This window comes from Notamacropus eugenii, chromosome 2 (genome assembly GCF_028372415.1).
Source record: "Notamacropus eugenii isolate mMacEug1 chromosome 2, mMacEug1.pri_v2, whole genome shotgun sequence".
Classification (NCBI taxonomy): Eukaryota; Metazoa; Chordata; class Mammalia; order Diprotodontia; family Macropodidae; genus Notamacropus; species Notamacropus eugenii.
In genome coordinates, this window is record NC_092873.1 from 302,301,745 (window position 1) to 302,321,236 (window position 19,492).

At 39.0% G+C, this 19,492-nt stretch overlaps 1 protein-coding gene across 1 annotated transcript; it reads left to right on the forward strand.

Annotated features, from left to right (window-relative positions):
- Positions 1–3,771: 3,771 nt before the first annotated feature.
- LOC140523939 (olfactory receptor 5V1-like) lies at positions 3,772–4,746 on the forward strand. Its single transcript, XM_072638501.1, has one exon. It carries the CDS (start codon positions 3,772–3,774, stop codon positions 4,744–4,746), a length of 975 nt encoding a protein of 324 aa, XP_072494602.1.
- Positions 4,747–19,492: the final 14,746 nt, after the last annotated feature.

The window sequence follows — 19,492 nt, forward strand, 5'->3', positions numbered from 1 at the left end:
AACAGGCAATCCATAATCACAGAGTCCAGAGTTTGGGTAATCACAAGCCCTATGCCCCTCCTGCAACTGAGGGACTGAGGGAAAGAATCAAGCAGCATAAATACTGTTTCTCAAAAATACTTCAGAGGAGTACATGGAATGGAAGTCTGTGTCCCTTAAGAAGGGACATGGAGTAAAGAGTACATACAATATCAGTGATGAGGTGTACAGGATGAGAAGCAGAGTAAGGTTTTACCTAAGGTCTATCTAAATTTCGTTGCCTTTATATTTGCAGGTATTTCACTTGGTGGCTTGCAGAATTTGTTGCTTGTAACTGGAATTGTGAAATTTAATCACTGTACCTTGGAGTTTAAAGCCTAGGATTGTTATTATTTCTTCCTTCAATTGGTGCTTTGTTTTCTGTATTCACAAGTTCTGGGGGTGTTATTTGTTGCATAATAGTGTTTAGGTTTTTAACTTGCCATGTTTTTCAGGGTGGCCTATGATCATTCAGTTGTCTCTTCAAATTTTGTTTTCAAAATCAATGTGTTGTACTAATATGAAATTTGTGTATCATGTATACAGATCTCTCAGTGTTATTGGGTTTTGCTTGTCTTTTTCAGATTGCCTTTTCCTCCAATACATTAGCATTCCTAATTTATTGTTTCTTTTTTTTTTTTTTTTTTTTACCTCTTTGGAAAGACTCACCATTGTTGATTCAGGACTGCAGACACAGGTTTCAGTCACTTGCATAGACACAGTTGAAGTCAAAAGGATTGAATGAAATTTTCAAGGGAGAGAGAGTAGAGAGAGAAGAGAAGAGAATCAAAGCCAGACCTTTGAGGGATACCTTTCTTTAGAGTTCTATAAAGGATACAGAAGGACTGGTTAGAAAGGGAGGAGAGCTAAAAAAATGTGAGCTCTGGAAATTAAGACTTGGAGAAGCAGCATAGTCTTAGAAAAAGAACGTTGGAGTCAGTGGGTCTGGATTTAGATCTGCTGCTTTCTAGCTGTGTAAAGTTGGGCAAATTATTAACCTCTCTTAGCACCAACTTCCTCCTCCATAAAGTGAAGGAATTAGACTAGTAGATCTCCAGCTCTCTTCAGGTTCTAAATGTAAGCTTCCAGGAGCCTCTCTAAAATGAAATGTCTTGAACCATTCTCCATATTTGCTATGATCAGGAATGTTACTTCTCTTTCTCAGAGAATCAGATCAAGCTGGCCCCATACCTCATTACCAACTCTTAAATTGAAATCAGATTGGACAAAATGTTTCCCATACTACTTCCCTTTAGGGTGTCTGTTGTTAATAGGATTTAGGCTGAATGCACCATTACTTGGACCCAGGTTGGCCATTTCTATGTTCTAATATTCTCGGGAAATACAAAGAGGTCACAGGTTTAAACAACTTGAGAACCATCTTTATAATCACAGCACAGCTTCTGTCCTGCCTTCTCAATGAGCTCACCTGCCCTCCCAAGCAACTTCTCTTTTGTTTCAGATCCAGGTGGGATGAAGTCAACTTTGTTTCCAGTAGTGGATGGTATGCTCTGAACAGTGGACAAAAGTCATCCCTCTCTAAGAATCCTGATAGATCTATCTAAAGTTTGAGTTCATCTCAAATGATGTGAGTGAGATGATGACGTGAGCAGGACTGTATTCCCATAGTATTTGCATTTCATTTACCAGGAGTCAGTTTCCTTCCTGCAGAATACCACCTAATTCCATCCTTCAAGGAAGCACAAGTATAATACTCATTACATTCCAGTATTCATTCCAATGAAGGGAGATCACGGGCATAGAATAGCAAAACCAGCAGGGCCTGTGCAAGGACACAGTATTATGTGTCTGCATCACCACTCAGGGAGGTCTAAGGGATACTTGACTCTGTGGTTCTAAAGGCTACATGGTGTCATTTCCCTTCAGGGTCGGTTTACGAGGCACACAAGAAAATCAGTTTCATTATCTTTTAACCCAGCTAAATCACCTACAGATTTGAATGATCTTTGGTTGTTCCCCAAATGAAATCTACCCTCAAAGAATGAAGACATCTCCATCAAGGATGTTTCAGAGAAATTTTGGAGACTCAGGAGACAATCTCCAAAGAGAAGTCCCCTAATGGCAGCATCATTGGAATAAAGGGAAATGTGTTTTTGTTAAGTGCCTGTTTTGTTCTAGCCACTGAGCTAAGGGTTTTTTTTTTAATCTCTGGATTCTCACAACAGCCCTACCAGGTAAGTGCTATTTTTATCCCCATTTTACAGCTGAAAAAACTGAGTTGAACTTTAAGTGACTTTCCCCAAGGTCACATAGCTGGAAATTTTTTGAACCCCAATTTGAATTCAGGTCTTCCTTAACTCTAACCATTGTACTACCTAGGTGCCTCAAAAAATATAAAGAATATATAAAGTATAAGCCTAAAGATCCTTAAGGTGACCACTTTGAAGGGATGACCTCCACCTAGTGTGCTTTTTAAAAAACCAGTCCCATTGCAATTTGACCTTATTCATGTGGACAGAGCCAATTCTAGGCAAAAGCTGCCAAGGAGATAGAGTTTGTGAATTCACTTCCTTGATTTCTGTCTTTGCTTCCCTCTCCTACTTTCTGCTCTCATGACTGTAACACCCTAGATCACCTTTGCTCAGTCTTCTGCATCCCTTCCCTCATCACCTAGAGTAAGGGGTTGCCCCAGTTCCCTCTATGAGAATGAGTTCTGAAGCAGCTGAAGACCTTTAGCCTTGAGAAGAGATTTCTGGGGGACATGATGATATAATGGCAAATGTGTGTGTTGGTTCTTATTCCACATGCCCCCATAATGTATCACCAGGCATTCATGTGCCCTTGAAGCCCTATCCAGTGAGGCTCAGGAGGTTGTGACCTGTCTAAAGTGGAACAGTATGTATTGTATTTGCCAAGAATCAAGTAGACTGAGTCTACATCAAATCTGACTTCAGCTACTTACTAGCTGTATAAATTATGGTCACAGAAAGAGATAAAACAAAGAAAGCAGGATTATTGGACAGTGATTTTTAATATTTATATCCTCAATGCTTGGCACTTAGTAGGCACTTAATAAATATTAATTGACTGACTGAATGTCAGATCCACAGAGATTTGGGATAAAATAGCAGTCAGTCCATCAGTGAACCCAGTGCAGAGGGGTCAGCAAGTATCAGTGAAGCACTTGAGGAGAGAGCTCCAAATCCATCATTTGAGGATTCCAGTTGCACATGCCCCCCATAACCATGTCACATTGAGGCTACATCTAGGGTTGCCTGGGAGGATGTGACCTGCCTAAGACATCTTGGTGGCCTAGTGGGTGTAGTATTGACCTGGACCTCAAATTTGACCTCAGACACTAACTTGGTGACCTTGACATCACAGAAAGTGGTCAAGAAAGAAAGCAGCATCGTTGCATTTGTATCCCCAATGCTTAGGACAATTCTTGGCACATAGTGGGCATTTAATAAATATTTATTAAATGACTGAAAGAATGTCACACCAGCAGAGCCTTTGTACAAACTAGACATCAGTCGATCACTGAGCTCAGTACAGAGAAGTCAGTAAATGTCAATGAAGCAGTCTAATAAGAGAGAACTCCAAGTTCATTAGCTGAAAATTCCAGTCAAGCCAAGGTTCATGCCCTGAGTGGCTAACCTCATATGAGTATGTGTTTGTCCATTTGTGTCCTTCCTGGGTTTTCTCTTTTCTGTATGTAGTGAAGTGAGGTGAGATACAGGAAGGGGTTAATTCTACTCCCCCAAACAATGACATCTTCTTTTCATTTCAGCTATGAAGGACATTAAGGAAAGGGGAAACCAAACAGTTGTCACGGAATTCGTCTTCCTGGGGTTTTCTAACCACCCAGAACTGCAGGGATTGTTCTTCCTGATATTTTTAGTGGTGTACCTAGTAACTATTCTGGGGAACCTTCTCATATTAGCAGCAATCAAAATCAACCCTATTCTTCATACTCCTATGTATTATTTCCTCAGTAACTTGTCCTTCCTGGACATCTGCTATACCTCCACCACTGTCCCCATCATTCTGGTGAATTTCTTCCAGGAGAAGAAGACCATTACCTATGAAGGCTGCCTGTCCCAGGTCTTCTTCCTTGTTACTTTTGCAGGCTCTGAGTGTGTCCTGTTGGCTGCTATGGCTTATGACAGATGTATAGCCATTTGCCATCCATTACGTTACCCAGTTCTCATGAGCAAGAGGGTCTGTGCCTACTTAGCAGCTGGGTCCTGGTTTTGTGGATTAGTGAATTCTCTAACACATATAGTACTAACAGCAACTCTTATTCTGTGTGGTCCTAACCAGATCAACCATTTTCTCTGTGATATCCCCCAACTCCTGAAGCTCTCTTGCTCAGATACTTTAGTCAATGAGGTCACTCTCTATGTATCCAGTGCCACAATTGGTCTGAGCCCCTGTGTGTTCACTGCTATGACCTACATGCTCATAATCTCTGCCATCTTGAAAATCCAGTCTGCTCAAGGTAGGAAAAAAGCCTTCTCCACCTGTGCCTCTCATCTCACTGTGGTGGTCCTCTACTATGGAACCATAAACTTCAACTATGATCAGCCCAGTTCAGGGTATTCCCTAGATGTGGTCATCTTGGTCTCTGTCCTCTTCTGTATTGTTACCCCCATGTTAAATCCTATCATCTATAGCCTGAGAAACAAGGAAGTCAAAGTTGCCTTGAGGAAACTATGTGAAAGATATATTTTATGCAATGATTCCAGTGTTCAAATCAGTTCTTAACCTGGAGTCCATGAACATGATCTAAAAAATATTTATTAACTTTTCAATATAATTGGTTTCCCTTGTAATCTTACATATATTGTACATTTAAAAACATTATTCTCCACCATCACATTGCCCTTTGTATTCTCTCCATTTTCCATGTTTATCTTCAATCTTTACCTATCTACTGGCTGCTTCCTTACTGCCTACAAACATACCCAATTTCTCTTTATCAAAACCCTTTATAACACCATGACTGTCACCTCATATCTCTCCTTCTTTGTGGCCAACCTGCTTGAGAACGCCATCTGAAGCCAGTGCCTCCATTTCCTTTCCATTCTTTCTCTTTAAATTCTCTATAATATGTCTTCTGACCTTATCAGTCAGCTGAAACTGCTTTCTCCATAGTTATCCACCATTCCCTAATTGCTGAATCTAACGACTTCTTCTCAGTCCTCATCTGTAGACTTTGTCATTGTTCATCGGCCTCTTCTCCCCAAAACTTTCTTCTTTCTAGATTTTCTTGACACTATCCTCTCCCAGTACTCCTCCTACTTCAGTGATCATTCCTTCTCTGTCTACTTTGCTAGATCATTATTTAGATCCTGCCCACTAACCTTCAGTGCACCGCAGTGTTCTGTCCTGTACTGTCTTCCCTTTTCTCCCTATACTATTTCACGTGGTGATTCTATCAGCTTCCATGGATTCAATTATATATATACATATATATATTCAATTATATCTCTCTGCTGATGATGCTCATATCCTTTTATCTCACGCTAAACTTCTTTGGTGACCTCCACTGTTCCTGTTGCAAACCCCATAAACATCTTAAACTCAACATGTCCAAAACTGAACTCAGCCTTCCCCCTAAATCCTTCCTTCTCCCTAACTTCTCTTTACTATTGAGGGTAGCCCCATCCTCCTAGTCACCCAGGATCACAATCTAGGTGTGATTCATAACTCCTCATTCTTAATCCCTATATCTACTCTGTTGCCAAGGCTAACGATCATTCATTCATAACATTATTTGCATATGTTCCTTCTCTCCTCTGACTCTGCCACCTTATTGATATCAGACCCTTACCATCTTCTGTCTGGATTACTCCATAGTCTTCTGATTGACCTCTCTCTACTCTAATCAGTCTTTCACTCAGATGTCAAAATGATCTTCCTAAAGCACGGGTTTGCCCATCTCACCACCCCATCCCCCAACTCAGCAAACTATATTGGCTCCTTAGATTCTGGAGGATCAAATATAAAATGTTATATTATTCAAAGCCCTTCATAACCTGCTCCTGCTCACCTTTAGTCTTTTGTTTTATTTATTTTTAATTTCAGAATAAAACAAACATTTCCATAAAATATTATGATAAAAGCTGACTGCACTCGAAATTACTAATCTATTATGTACAACTTGCTATTCCTTTTAAATAAAGTTATCACATACATTTTTTTTCCTTCCCACTCTCTGCCTTTTGGTCTTCTTACTTCTTATATTCCACCATGTACTCAGTGATTCAGTGACATTGGTCTTTTCATTGTTCCTTGAGAAAGACACTTTATCTCTCCACTTCTGGAGTTTTCACTGGCCATAGATTCTCCATGCCCCGAATGTTTTCCCACCTTGCTTTACTCCCTGGTTTACCTGGATCCCTTCATGGGCCCCCTAACATCCTACCTTATGCAAGAAGCCTTTCCCAATCTCCCTTCATTCTAGTTCCTTCCATTCTTTAGTTATTCCAATTTAGCCTGTTTATAGCTTGTTTGTGCATGGTTGTTTTCATGTTGTATCCCTCATTAGACCATAAGGTCCTTGAGAGCAGGGACTGTTTTTCCTTGTATCCTTGGTAAAACTTTCTTTATACTCTCAGCACATAGCAGAGGACATACTCTAATTACTTTATAAAATGTTTATTGACTGACTAAGAAGGAGGTCCATAGGCTTCATCAGACTGCCGGAGGGGTCCATACCATATATAAAGGTTAAGTACCTCTCTTCTAGACCAATTTAACTCTTCCCATATAAATGATTCGTATGGTGGGAATAATAGAGAAGGGCTAAAGGGGTACAAACCTAAAGGGTAATGAAATAGTACATGACTGTGAGCTTCAAGTAGCAGCTTCTTGAGAGCAAGGGCTCGGATTTGTTTTAATTTGGTCTTCCTTTCCATATCTCCAGTCCTTAGCATGGTGCCTGATGCCTAGTAAGTCACTAATGAAGACACAACTTTAATCTTGATGCGTTAGAGGAAGAGGGGGATCTTCTTAATAATTAGAATTTTTGAAAAGTGGAATGGGTTAAATAATTATAATTATCCAATTACATATGTTAAATGAATTTTCTAAAAGTCTTGAGGTTGAGGGTACAAGATGCCTACTAACTGTCCTGTAATATTTACATTTTGGGGAACTAACTGCTTAGTCTAAAACATTACATATTTCATTCTGTTATAGTTCTACAATATCAGGTCTTCTAGTGAGCACTATTTCTGTATTCCTCTTTTGTCTGTGAAATTAACATAAGTTGTTAATATACTTGCTAGCTTTGACTTCTTACATGACACTTTCAGATGATTTTTATCCTAGTGTAATTGCAATAAAATATCTTTTTAAATATACTATACAATTGCCTTCCTACCACTTGGCAGGCACTACATCATCTATAGAACAAAGGACTCTCCATGATCCCTATACTGTCCTATGGTACCAAAGATGAGTCAAGACTTGCAACAAGGTCTGAATAGGAGAAGCCAGGAATAGGACCCAGGTGAACATGATTGGATAAGTTGAATAAGGCAGAAAATGTGGGAAGGAGGGACGGAAGGAAGGAAGGAAGGAAGGAAGGAAGGAAGGAAGGAAGGAAGGAAGGAAGGAAGGAAGGGAGGGAGGAAGGGAGAGAGAAAGGAAGGAAGGGAGGAAGGGAAGGAGGAGGGAAGATAGCATATATAGGCAAGTGGTAGCCTGGGAAAGAGAGGTAGGAAGGGATTGGGGTGGGAAATGAGTAGCTTTGCATGTGGCAGGCAGATGATAAATTGGCCTGGAATAGATAGCTAGATAGCTAAGTGACTAGTGCATACCCATCAGGTCAAAACCAGAAGAGAGAAGAAAAATTTTATTATGATTTTTTGAGCTAAAGGCTAAGAATGAAATTTTTCTGAATAAGAACCATTCTGAATCATTATTAACAAACAGTGAATGGTTTTGAAAATTAGCTTTTGCTGCAGACTTGATGTTTCTTAATGAATTCATAGACATCTAGGTGGCCAAATGCATAGAGCACTGGGCCTGTAGTCAGTAACACCTGAGTTCAAATCCAGCCTCAGACACTTATAGCTGTGTGAGACCCTGGGCAAGTTACAGAACCCTGTTTGCCTCAGTTTCCAAATCAGTCAAATGAACTAAAGAAGGAAATGGCAAATCTCTCCAGTTCCTTTGCCCAAGAACACCCAAATGAGATCATGTAGAATCAGTTGCAACTAAAACAACTGAATAACAACAATGAATTCAACATAAAACTACAAGTAAAACCAGCAATTATTTATGAAATTTATACCACAGCAAAGTCAATTTGGTGACAAGAAATATTGTTTGAATCACAAATAATGTCAAGCTGCTTTATACATTTCCATTGCTGTCAAAAGTTAAAACAAGTAAGATTAAACTTTAAAATGTGTGCATACATTTTTTTTCTTGGAGAAACCAGTTGTAAATATTTACCGGCACATTCCTTTAAGCATTGCTTGAGCTCAGCGGGGAAGTTCACAAGAAAGCTCAGAGAATGAAATCATCACCAGACTTAGCTCTGGTGAGTGTAGGCTAATAATAATAAGGATTATATATATATATATATATATATATATATATATATATATATATATATATATATATATATATATATATATATGTATATGTGTGGGTATATATATTTTAAGGCTGGCAAAGTATTTTATATCCATTATCTCATTTAAACTTTCCCTTATATTCTCTCTCTCTCCCTCCCCACAGTGTATTTTGTATATACACGTACATATTAAACATTAAATGTAACATATTTGTGTTTATATATACGTATATATATATCCTTTCCTGTCCTTTTCCCATATTATGATGTCCCATATGTGAAAAGAATAGGAACATGGATGACATAAGGAAAACTTCTTGGAACAAAGTACCACAAAAGAATATTATTTAAGCTAAAATGTTGACTGTGTTGCTAGAGTGGGAAGGCAATATTTCTAATGATACCTTTATCTGGTTGAAGAAAGGGCAAGGTCGAAGAACTGGGGAGGTGGAGACAAAGAAAGAGAAACCAATAATTTATGTTAATTCAAGGAATTTTGAGGAAATGGTGTTCAGGAGTAAGAGGGAAAGCTTGTGGAAATAGACAAATGTCAAATTGTTATAAGCACAATTAATCTCAGAGACAAAAATATTAACTCAAAAGGAGACAAAAATCAAGACAAAAGAAATAAATAGATGTGGATTCAACAATTATAACCATAAATGTACTATTAAAATCCAATAAAAAGAGAGAGAATGGTAGAATGGATAAGAAAACAAGGTCCAGCAATTTGTTGCACATAAATCACACATCTAAAAAAAAAAAGGCTACACACACAAAGAAAATGGGAGAACAGTACAATATTTACTAATCATCAGATGAAACTCTTGTCACCATTGAATGTATTTGCACAAAATGGTATATAGCATCTAAATTCATAAACAGGATAGAAAACAGACCCAAAAAATAATGTAACAATTGTAGGAGACTTTAATATGTCTCACAGAACAGAATAAATCTAACAGAAAAAGAAAGTAGGAAAATATAAACTGATATGATCATAGGACAAATTATATTTGAAAAACTAATTCCGATTATGAAAATCTTGTGTTTGATAAATATAAAGATTTAAGCTTTGGAGATAAGAATTCATTACTCAGTAAAATTTGTTGGGAAAACTGGAAGCAGTCTGGCAGAAACTAGATATAGACCAATATCTTATACCATTTACCAAGATAAGGTCAAAATGGATATATGACCTAGACATAAAGGGATGTATTATAAGTAAATGAGAAGAACATGGGAAATATTACCTGTCAGATTTATGGATAAGGGAAGAAGTTATGAATAAACAAGAAACAGAGAGCCTTGTGATATATGAAGTGGAAAACTTCAGTTATATGAAATTTAAAAGAGTTTGTACAAATAATACAAATGTACTCAAGATTAGAAGGAAAGCAGAAAATTGGGAGGTAAATTTATGTATTTCTGAAAGGCCTTATATCTCCAATATGTGGAGAAACTTATGAAAGTTATAAGAATATGAGTCATTTCCCAATTGGTAAATGGTCAAAGGATATAAACAGACAGTTTTTGGAGGAAAAAAATCAAAGCTATATTTAGTCATATGAAAAAATGCTCCAAATTATAATTTATTAGAGAAATGCAAATTAAAACTATTTTGAGGTACCAGTTTGCACCTATCAGATTGGCAAAAATGATAGGGAAAATCAGAAATGTTGGTGGGGATGTGGAAAAATTGGGACACTAATACACTATTGATGGAACTGTGAACTGATCCAAATATTTTGTAAAGCAATCTGGAATTATGCCCAAAGAGCTATAAAACTGCCTATACCATTTGTTCCAGCTATACCACTATTAGGTTTGTTTTCCAAGATGATTGGTGGAAAAAATAAAAGGAGCTATATTTTCTAAAATATTTAGAGCAGCTCTCTGTGTGGTGGCAGAGAACTGGAAACTGAGAGGGATGCCTATCAACTGTGGAATGGCTGAGCAAGTTGTGTTACATGATTATGATAGAATATTACTATGCTGTACGAAATGACAAAATGGTTAATTTTAGAAAAACATGGAAAGACTTGCACGAAATAATTGGGAGTGAAACAAGCAGAACCAAGGAAATATACAGTAATAGCAATGTTGTTCAAAAAATAACTGTAATTCTGAGTAATATTAATTTTAAAATAAACTACAAAGGAAACTATGAAGGAAAATGCGATCCACCTCCAGAGAAAGAACCAATATATAGAAGTATGTGTTGTATGGTTCCACATATACATGTGTTAAATATTGACCTTATGTAGTATGGGGTTGAAAGGGAGACAGAGAAATACCTTAGAACTCAAAATATAACAAAAGTAAATAAGTAATTTTTAAAAAAAATAAATATGACTTCCATCTTTTGAATGAGAACACCTGAGAAAATACATATTCTGAAAATTTCTTGGTACTTTTACAAAAGTAGACAATGAACAGTTATAAAAAAGCAGAATTAGAAAGTACACCCTTTAGACCGTAATGTAATAAAGATAATTAATACAGGGAACAAAAACCAATCTGAGACTTAGTCTGAATCAATGGATCAAAGAAGAAATCATAGTAACAATTAACAACTGTTAAAGAGAAAAATAATGATATTATACATCTAAAATTTTAGGATGCATATCAAGCAATGGCTAAAAATATATAACCAAACTTTTAAAAGACAGAAATAATAAAGGAAACATGTAATTATTTAAAAAAAAAAAAAAGAAACCCAGAACATCAACAAATCCAAACTAAGCACAAAAAACCCAGGGGAAAAAAAGATATAATGGCAAATAAAATACTATAGAAATGATAAATCAACACTGAGTGTTGGTTCTTTGAGAAGACCAATAAAATCAATAAACCTTTAGCCAAGCTGATTTTAAAAAGAGATCAAATTACTAAGATTAAAGATAAATTATGAATCTGCAATTGGCAATAAAAAATTATTAAAACTACATACTCTTCTCTATTTATATTGTTAGATATAAAAAGATTATGTTTCCACACAGATATAGGGAAGTGGGCTTTCTTGCAACAGAAATACTTACAATCAAAAGAAAAGCAGGAAAAGGTCACAGTGACAGCAGTATCAGCCAGGTCTGCAGTCAAGAATGCAGCAAAGGGAAAAATAGGCTTCAAGTTTTAATAGCCTTATAAATATTAACTTCTCCTCCCCAGGAGGAGCTAGAGCTCATTTTAATGCACATGCCATGCGTGTGGAGGGAGGATGGACATGAAGTAGGCATGCCGGAAAGTTGTACACCTCAGAGCACTCAGCCAGTGAGGACACGAGGGAGGGACTTTGGGATTTGGGACAGGAATTAAGGTGCTTGTTCTCACCTCTAGGTGTGTGTCTATTCTAGCAGCACATCTGCTTTTTGCAAGAACTGTAAAATAAGTGAGCTTGCCTCATCTACCTCCAGAGTTTTTGTCTTTCCTCTAGAAATTTTATTCCTAACAATATGCTAACAAAAGTTGGGGTTTTTTAATAGCTGAGAAACATTACTTATAGACGTAATAACATGTAGTAGCTCAGTTAAAGGATTTTGCTGTTTGTTTTCAATCTTGATTTACAGGTCGGCAGACAGGTCTTGCTAAGCCCCAGAGCCCAGTGGACTCAGGTCCTCCCCAGCTGAATGGTTCCAGTTCCCACAATGATCTGTGGCTTCTCTTGGAGGCTCCTCTGCTTGGGCCACCAGCCTGCCCTCCCTGTAAACACTTTTCTTCACTTCATCTTCTCCTGATTCCAGGTCCTTCTCCCCCTCCCTCCTGCCCTGGGTGGAGGTCCTCGGAGCAGGGTCCAGTTCCCTAACCCTCTCTGCCCTTCTCTGGGCAGGCTCCCCCTGACCTGGCAGGGGTTCACATGACCTAGGTAGAATGGGTACCACCCCCCCCCAGCCTTGGACCATGTGGCCTGCCTCCCGCCTGCCCATGCATAGTTCTCCAAATTGGGGCCTCACTTCTCCTTTCGTATCTGGGGTCTGGGTCCTGGGGAGGAGGAGGAGGGTCCGAGGGCACCTCCTGCTGCTCCATCTTGGTCATGCTGCTTCCTCTTCTCGTCTCCCCCCTCCTGGTGTCAGGGTCTGTCACCTGCCCACATGTCAGAAGAGGTTGGGCCTGGCTTTCTGGCCCTTTGCTCTGGATGGCCAGGGCTGTGTCTCCTGATCCTTGGCCTGCTGAACAGAGGCCTCCCCTGCACAGCATGCACAGGAACTGGCTTCCTGAGCTGGGAAAGCTCTCAGATGATGTGCTCCTCATTCAGTACAGGAGAAAAATAAGAAAAAGGGAAGGAAGGAAGGTGGGAAGGGAAGAAGGAAAGAAGGGAGGGAAGAAAGGAGGGAGAGAGTGAAGGAAGGACGTTTTTTGTTTAACAAAACATTCTTAGAAAATGAAATTGAACAAACCTTCAAGCACTTAAATGCTTATTATGTGCCAGGAAATACCAAGCTACTGAAAGAAATATCCAGATGGATTTATAGGTCAATTATATCAAAGCTTTACAATCAATTCATATCTAAACTAACAATTTATTTTCAAGAAGGGAAAAAGAAAGAATGGGGGGAAGGCTGACCAGGACAATCCCTGATCAGTGAGCTAGCTCCTCCTTCAACTCAGGAGGTTTACATGTCCCATCTCCTCCCCAACAAGAAAGTTTATTTAATCCCATTGCCACATTACTCATAGAAGACTGGAATCTAATCAAGTCAACCAGGCTCTTACTATTTGCTGGACTCTGTCCTAAAAGTTTGGGGGGAAATCCAAATCTAAGCAGAAAGATTGTACCTTGCCTTCAAGGGACTTATATATACATACATACACACATACATACACACACACACAGAGGGAAGCTGAATAGGAAATGAACCTACTGTGGGGCATACATGGCACAGAACATCTAGAAAGTGAAGACACATCTGGCCTGGGTGCCCTCACTAAAACAGGAGGTTTTGGAAATAAAAAGTCAGTCAAAGGGATGACTTCCACTTCCTATAGTCTGGGGGGAAGTGGGATTCCAGGGTGAAGAGATTTCTGGGAGGATTGTAGGGAAAGTTCTGAAGAGTTAGGGGTGTAGCCTGGAGGGAAAACTACTGACTAAAACTGATACTCCAAGTCTGAAAATTCAAGGATGAGACATTTCAGGAAGAAAAAGGGACTTGATGAGGAAATATTTTCCTTTCAGGCTAAAGAGGCTCATCCACATAGTTCCTGTGTGGTTTCCTATATGCAGAGCCAAACCACTCACAAAGAATAGGTCTAATGGGAAGAGGATTGATTGTTCAGCTATGCTCCTCAAACAGCTTTGCTTTCTAGGGTTTCTTTCTTTCTCCATTCTTGAAAATAATTTATTAGTTTAGCTATCAACTTATTTTAATACTTTGATAAAATTCACCTATAAATCCAAATGGATTTTTTTTTCTTTTAGTAGTTCCATATTTCCTGGCACATAATAAGCATTTAAATGCTTGAAGATTCATTTAATTTCACTTTCTAAACCACCCGGAGGACTATATAGGAAAGAGAGGCTCACCAGAAGGTCAACGTATTGCTGGGGTAGTAAACCCAAGTTAATTTCATATCTGGAGACAACTATTGGGCTCTTGGAGTGCTTTATTGGTTGGTGATGGTAGATTTTGTTATTGTTTTTTGTATCTTTTTGTAGGCTCAAAAAGAACTTTGCATCTTCTGCATTTAATGTCATGAGATAAAGACTTGCTTTCTTGATATGTATTTGCTACTTTGAGGGTTTATATGGGAGCAAAAAATCAGCAAAACTGATCCATATTGAAAAATGTCTGAAAATATACGCAATGCTCCACACTCAAGGACCTCCCACCAAGGAATGGGGTGGGTGCACCTTCTCACAGCATTCCTTTGGGGCCACGCCCATTCTTTGTAATTTGCCCATACTCATTTTTACTGGTTTCATGGTTATTCTTTACATTTACCTTATTGTAGTCACCATGCGTTGTTTTTTTGGCTCTACTTCAGTCTGTAATAGGGTATGTAAATCTGTCCACTTCTCTGTATTATCATATTTGTCATTTCCTACATTCCTGCCTACATACAGGAGAGTTTCTTCAAGCAATTTGAGGTAAAGTCAGTGAACCAAGCATGAAGATAAAGAAACTCTAGAAGCGTTACCAATAAATACATGCATAAAACAAGATTACCCCTTTCCCCCACTATTTTTGACGTAAACATCAGCATGAAGTATGCTTGTGAATGTGATCATTTCTGTCAGTAGCTGAAGTGGAATTGAGGAATGGGTTACAGAAGTTGAGAAGATGAGGAACTGGGAAAATAGGATATTTGAGGAACAACATGAAGTTAAAAGATGGAGTCAAAAGGGAGACTATGACCCAGGCACTGAACTCACTAAAAAAGGAGGGAGAATGTTCTGAGAGTCAGTATATAACTGCCACAAAGATCTGGAAGAGGTGATAAATTTCAATAGAATGAACTTTAAATGGGGAGAAGTTGTTGAGTGATGATAATAGATGGAGGATCTAGGAGAGTATTTTGACTTCTCCACTATGACCAGTGAGTTGGGGAATATTAGAGAAAGTAAAACCAGTACTGGAAAGGAAGGCCAGAGATACAGTGTCATCTAAGGGGCATCAGATCTTGGTGATTACCAGAACATGAAAGGAACAAGAGAGGAAGAGGCCTAAAATGAAAGGAATTTTGTTAATTATAGAATGAGAGTTTCAGAGGGCACAGTGGAACGAATGAGCAAACTTGGAGTGGGACCCTGGTTAGGTAGGGTTCAGACAGATAAGAATGAGAGAGTGAACACTGGGGGTAGTTCTTTGAAAATCAAAGGCTTAATAACTCTGGGACAGTGAGAATAAACATTAGTGGGAGTATGTTAACCATTGAGGGTCAAATCCAGTAAGAATATTGCTGAATGAGAGGAGCTTTGTTGATGAAGATAGGTGATTAGAAGCTATCTGCTTGGCCCTGGCCTTGGAGGTCTTAGCACAGCCCTTCACTGCCCAGATATGTCAGGTGGTACTACTGTGTCTCAGGAATATCTAAAAAATAACTAAGGAATTTTCTGAGATTTTAAAGTTAGCGCAGTTGTGAGTGATAATGAGGTTCAAGTTGTGGCCATGAGAAAGGAAAGATGCTGGCAGATGGACTTAAGGGACATGTTAAAGATAAGTTGCAGGAAGTGGGAAGGAGTGAGTACTGAAGTCACAAAGTAACAGAATTCAGTTGGAAAGTACTTTTGGCACTTTCTAGTCCAATCTGCACCTGAATAAGTATCTTTAAAAAAAAAAAACCACACACACACACACACAACATATCGAACAAGTGGTCATCCAGCCTTTGCTCTGACATCTAGTGACGGAGAGCCTATTACTTCCTGTGGAAATCCCATCCCACTCTGGGATAACTCTACTATGCTTAGGAAAAATTTCCCAAGTGTACCTCCTTACAATTTCCTCCCATTACTTTTATTTCTTTCCTTTGAAAGCAAACAGAACATGTCCAGATAACAATCCAGCTACTCCCAAAGACAATCAAGCCTTTTCAGTTGCTGTCCCCAATCCTAGTCATCAGACTGCACTAAACCCTGGGTCATGGGGACAGTAGAAATCAGGATCTGTTCATGACCATCCCAACTCTAGAAAACTGAATATGGAGATGCAGTTAACTCACAGCTGGTTAACAGTGCTAGGGAAACTGGAGGTGTTTCTCCTGGTTGCAGGGATATGGATGGACGAACTGTCACTGCCATCATAGGGCTGGATTCCCTTTCTTTCAATCCATTTTCCACTTATGCCTCTGCTCCTTTAAATGTGGAGAAAAGTCTATTGTCTCTCCCCATGGGGAGTTAGCTGTTGCCTTTCAAATAAAATGAATAAAATAAAATAGTGGGTTGTTTCTTCCTCAATCTCTGAAATCAAACACTGATATCTGAGGCTTCAATAAACTCTAGTAGCTAACTGTTCCCTCCAGGATCAAATATAAAACCCTGTACCTGGCATTGAACGCCTTCCATAACTGGCCCTTTCCATCTTTCCAGGCTCTTTACACTCCATGCACCATGACCTTGCTCTCTTGCAGTTTCTCCTACAAATCACTATCGATAATAAAAATAATAATAATGACAATTAACATTTGTGTAACACTTACTGTGTGCCAGGCACTGGACTATTTTGTTTGATATTCCCAATATTTCTGGGAGGTAGGTGCTATTACTGTCTCCATTTTACAGATGAGGAAACTGAGGCTGGGATTTGTTAAGTGATTTGCCCAAGGTCACACAGCTAGTCAGTGTCTGAGGCTGAATTTGAACTTGGGTCTTTCTGACTCCAAGACCATTCACTGTGATGTTTAGCTGTATTTACTCTATCTACTGCGACACCTAGATAACTCTGGGCACTTTCACTGATGATCCCCATGGCTGCAGTTCTCTTTCTCCTTCTCTCTACCTCCTGGCTTTTCTGGCTTCCTTAGAGTCTCAGATAAATTTCCCCATTTTTTAAGAAGCATCTCATAGTCCTTAATCTTAATGACTTCCCTCTGAGATTATCAGTAAAGTATCCTGCATATATTTTGTCTTTTCGTAGTTGTTTGCTTGTCTCATTAGCCAGTGAGCTTCTTGAGAGCAGAGACTATTTTTTTCCAACCTTTGTATCTCTAGCTTTTAGCAAAGTGCCTGGTACACAGTAGGCACTTAATAAATGATTATTGACAAATGTTTTGATCAGGAAAAAATACAGAGAGATGGTGTCCCTGAAATCCTGAATATTACAACCCATCCAAAAAGTACTTTAATTCCTGCCATGTAATGTTGTTGACTCTTATTGAGAATATAATGGGGCAGCTAGGTGGTAAAGTGGATAGAGTGTGAGGCCTGGAGTTAGGAAGATCTGAGTGGAAATCTGACCTCAGACACTTACTGGCTGTGGGGTCACTTAACCTCTATTTGTCTCAGTTCCTCATCTGTAAAATGAGCTGGAGAAGGAAATGGCAAACCGCTCCAAGAAAATTCCAAGTGGGGTCATGAAGATGACTGAACAACAATATTGAGAATATAATCCACTAAACAGATTGAGATATAATCGCTAATGCCCCACCCCCAGCTCTTCTACAGACAATCCGCTTTTTGACAAATTTATCTTACTGGAAATTTTTAGAATGAATCATCCCTAAAGTTTCAACTGGAATGTGGGTGCTATGAATATTGTGTTGGTGCTACAGGGCCCTTCACATTTGCCTTCCTAAATGCTGAGGTTTTGATATCTGAAAGAAGCAGTAGGTGCTCTGGTGAGGGTTGGGAAAGAGGGACAAAAGGTGCCTGTATCCTAAGGGGAGAAATGTTAATCTCCATTGTATAAGTTGGATTGATTGTTTCTCAAGAGCCTACACTGTAATAAACCCAAGTTAATTAGTTGTACTTCATTTATCCAATTTACCCACTGAACTGCTACCTTTGAGATATGTCTGTAAATAGCTCAGGTCTCAGAGCTTTTCCTTAAAGATATAAATTTGTTTTTTCATTTGATAAATCCAGAAGAGTCTCTAAAGATGGTCTTAACAGTAAGTACGGTACATGTATTACAAGATGGGATGACTGTAATTAAGGGCAGTTATACTAAGTCTCAGAATTTGATGGCCATGATCTTACTTCATTCCTGCTACTGAGGTATTACCATGGATTATCCATTCTTGCTCACTAATAACATTGGAGGGTGTCATGGCAAAGATGATGCCTTAGAAGACTCCATGTGTTCATTGGGGTAAGTATTTCAATCTTTTATTTGTCATTTCAATTCAAGCACTAACTGAGCACTAGCTAGATTCATTTATAAGCAACACACTAGTCCTCCTCCCCCTCTTACTACTACTTCTATTCATTTTTACACGGGGATAATAATAGCATCTACCTCACAGGGTCTTTGTGAAGCTGACATGAGAATATACGTAATATATTCTGTAATAAAAAATGATGACATGAGAAAATATATGTAAAGTACTTTGCAAACTTTTTAGTGCTACAAAAAATTTGAGCTTTTTTTAATTGACTTAACCCAAGATGAACCAAATGATCTCTGAACTCCCTTCCAACTCTGAGACTATGACTTTGTATAACCTTTACATTAGCATGCATATGCTATGCACAGGATTACAAAGGGCCTTGAGAACATGTTGTATGAGGATCAGTTGAAACAATTAATTGGGGATGTTCAGTCTGAGAAAAACGGTTTGGGGAAGGAGTGGAGAGACAATCTGGCTGCCTTCAACTATTCCAAGGTCTGTCACTGAGACAAGAAACTAGACTGATTATTCTTCTTGGCCTGGAGGACAGAACAGGGAGTAGTTGATAGATAGTTTAGAGAAGTCAACTGAGGCTCAACATCAGGAAAATCTTTGTACCAATTGAAGCTAGCAGTAAGTGGAGTGAGGTACCTCCTACAATGATGGTTTCCTCTCACTGTGAGGCTTTGTGTGTGTGTTCGTCCTTCATTGCTGAAGAAGACCATGCCACCAGAGAAATAATGACATGACTTGCACTTGACTTTGTTTTGAGTGAGGGAGGGCTGTGCAGGTCACCAGCCTCACTTCTCCTCCAGAGCCATCGGAATCCAGTGACCAGACATTCATCAGGATGACTGGAGATGACCCAGGATGAGGCAGTTGGGGTCAAGTGACTTGCCCAAGGTCACATAGCTATTAAGTGTCAAGTGTCTGAGGTAAGATTTGAACTCAGGTACTCCTGACTCCTGCACTGGTGTTCTGTCCACTGCGCCACCTAGCTGCCCTGTTGTTTGTTTTGTGAGGCTTTAAGCAAAGACTAAATGACCACCTATTATAGCTTCAACTCAATGGCCTCTGAGGACTCTTCAAACTCTCAGATGCTGTGTAGGGACTGAGGCTTGTGGTTCTTTTAGGTAAAGAGAAAGCCAGTTACCA

Bases quoted from the DNA above. Each gene is read 5' to 3' on its own strand.
- LOC140523939 (XM_072638501.1), top strand. From the start codon at position 3,772: ATGAAGGACATTAAGGAAAGGGGAAACCAAACAGTTGTCACGGAATTC.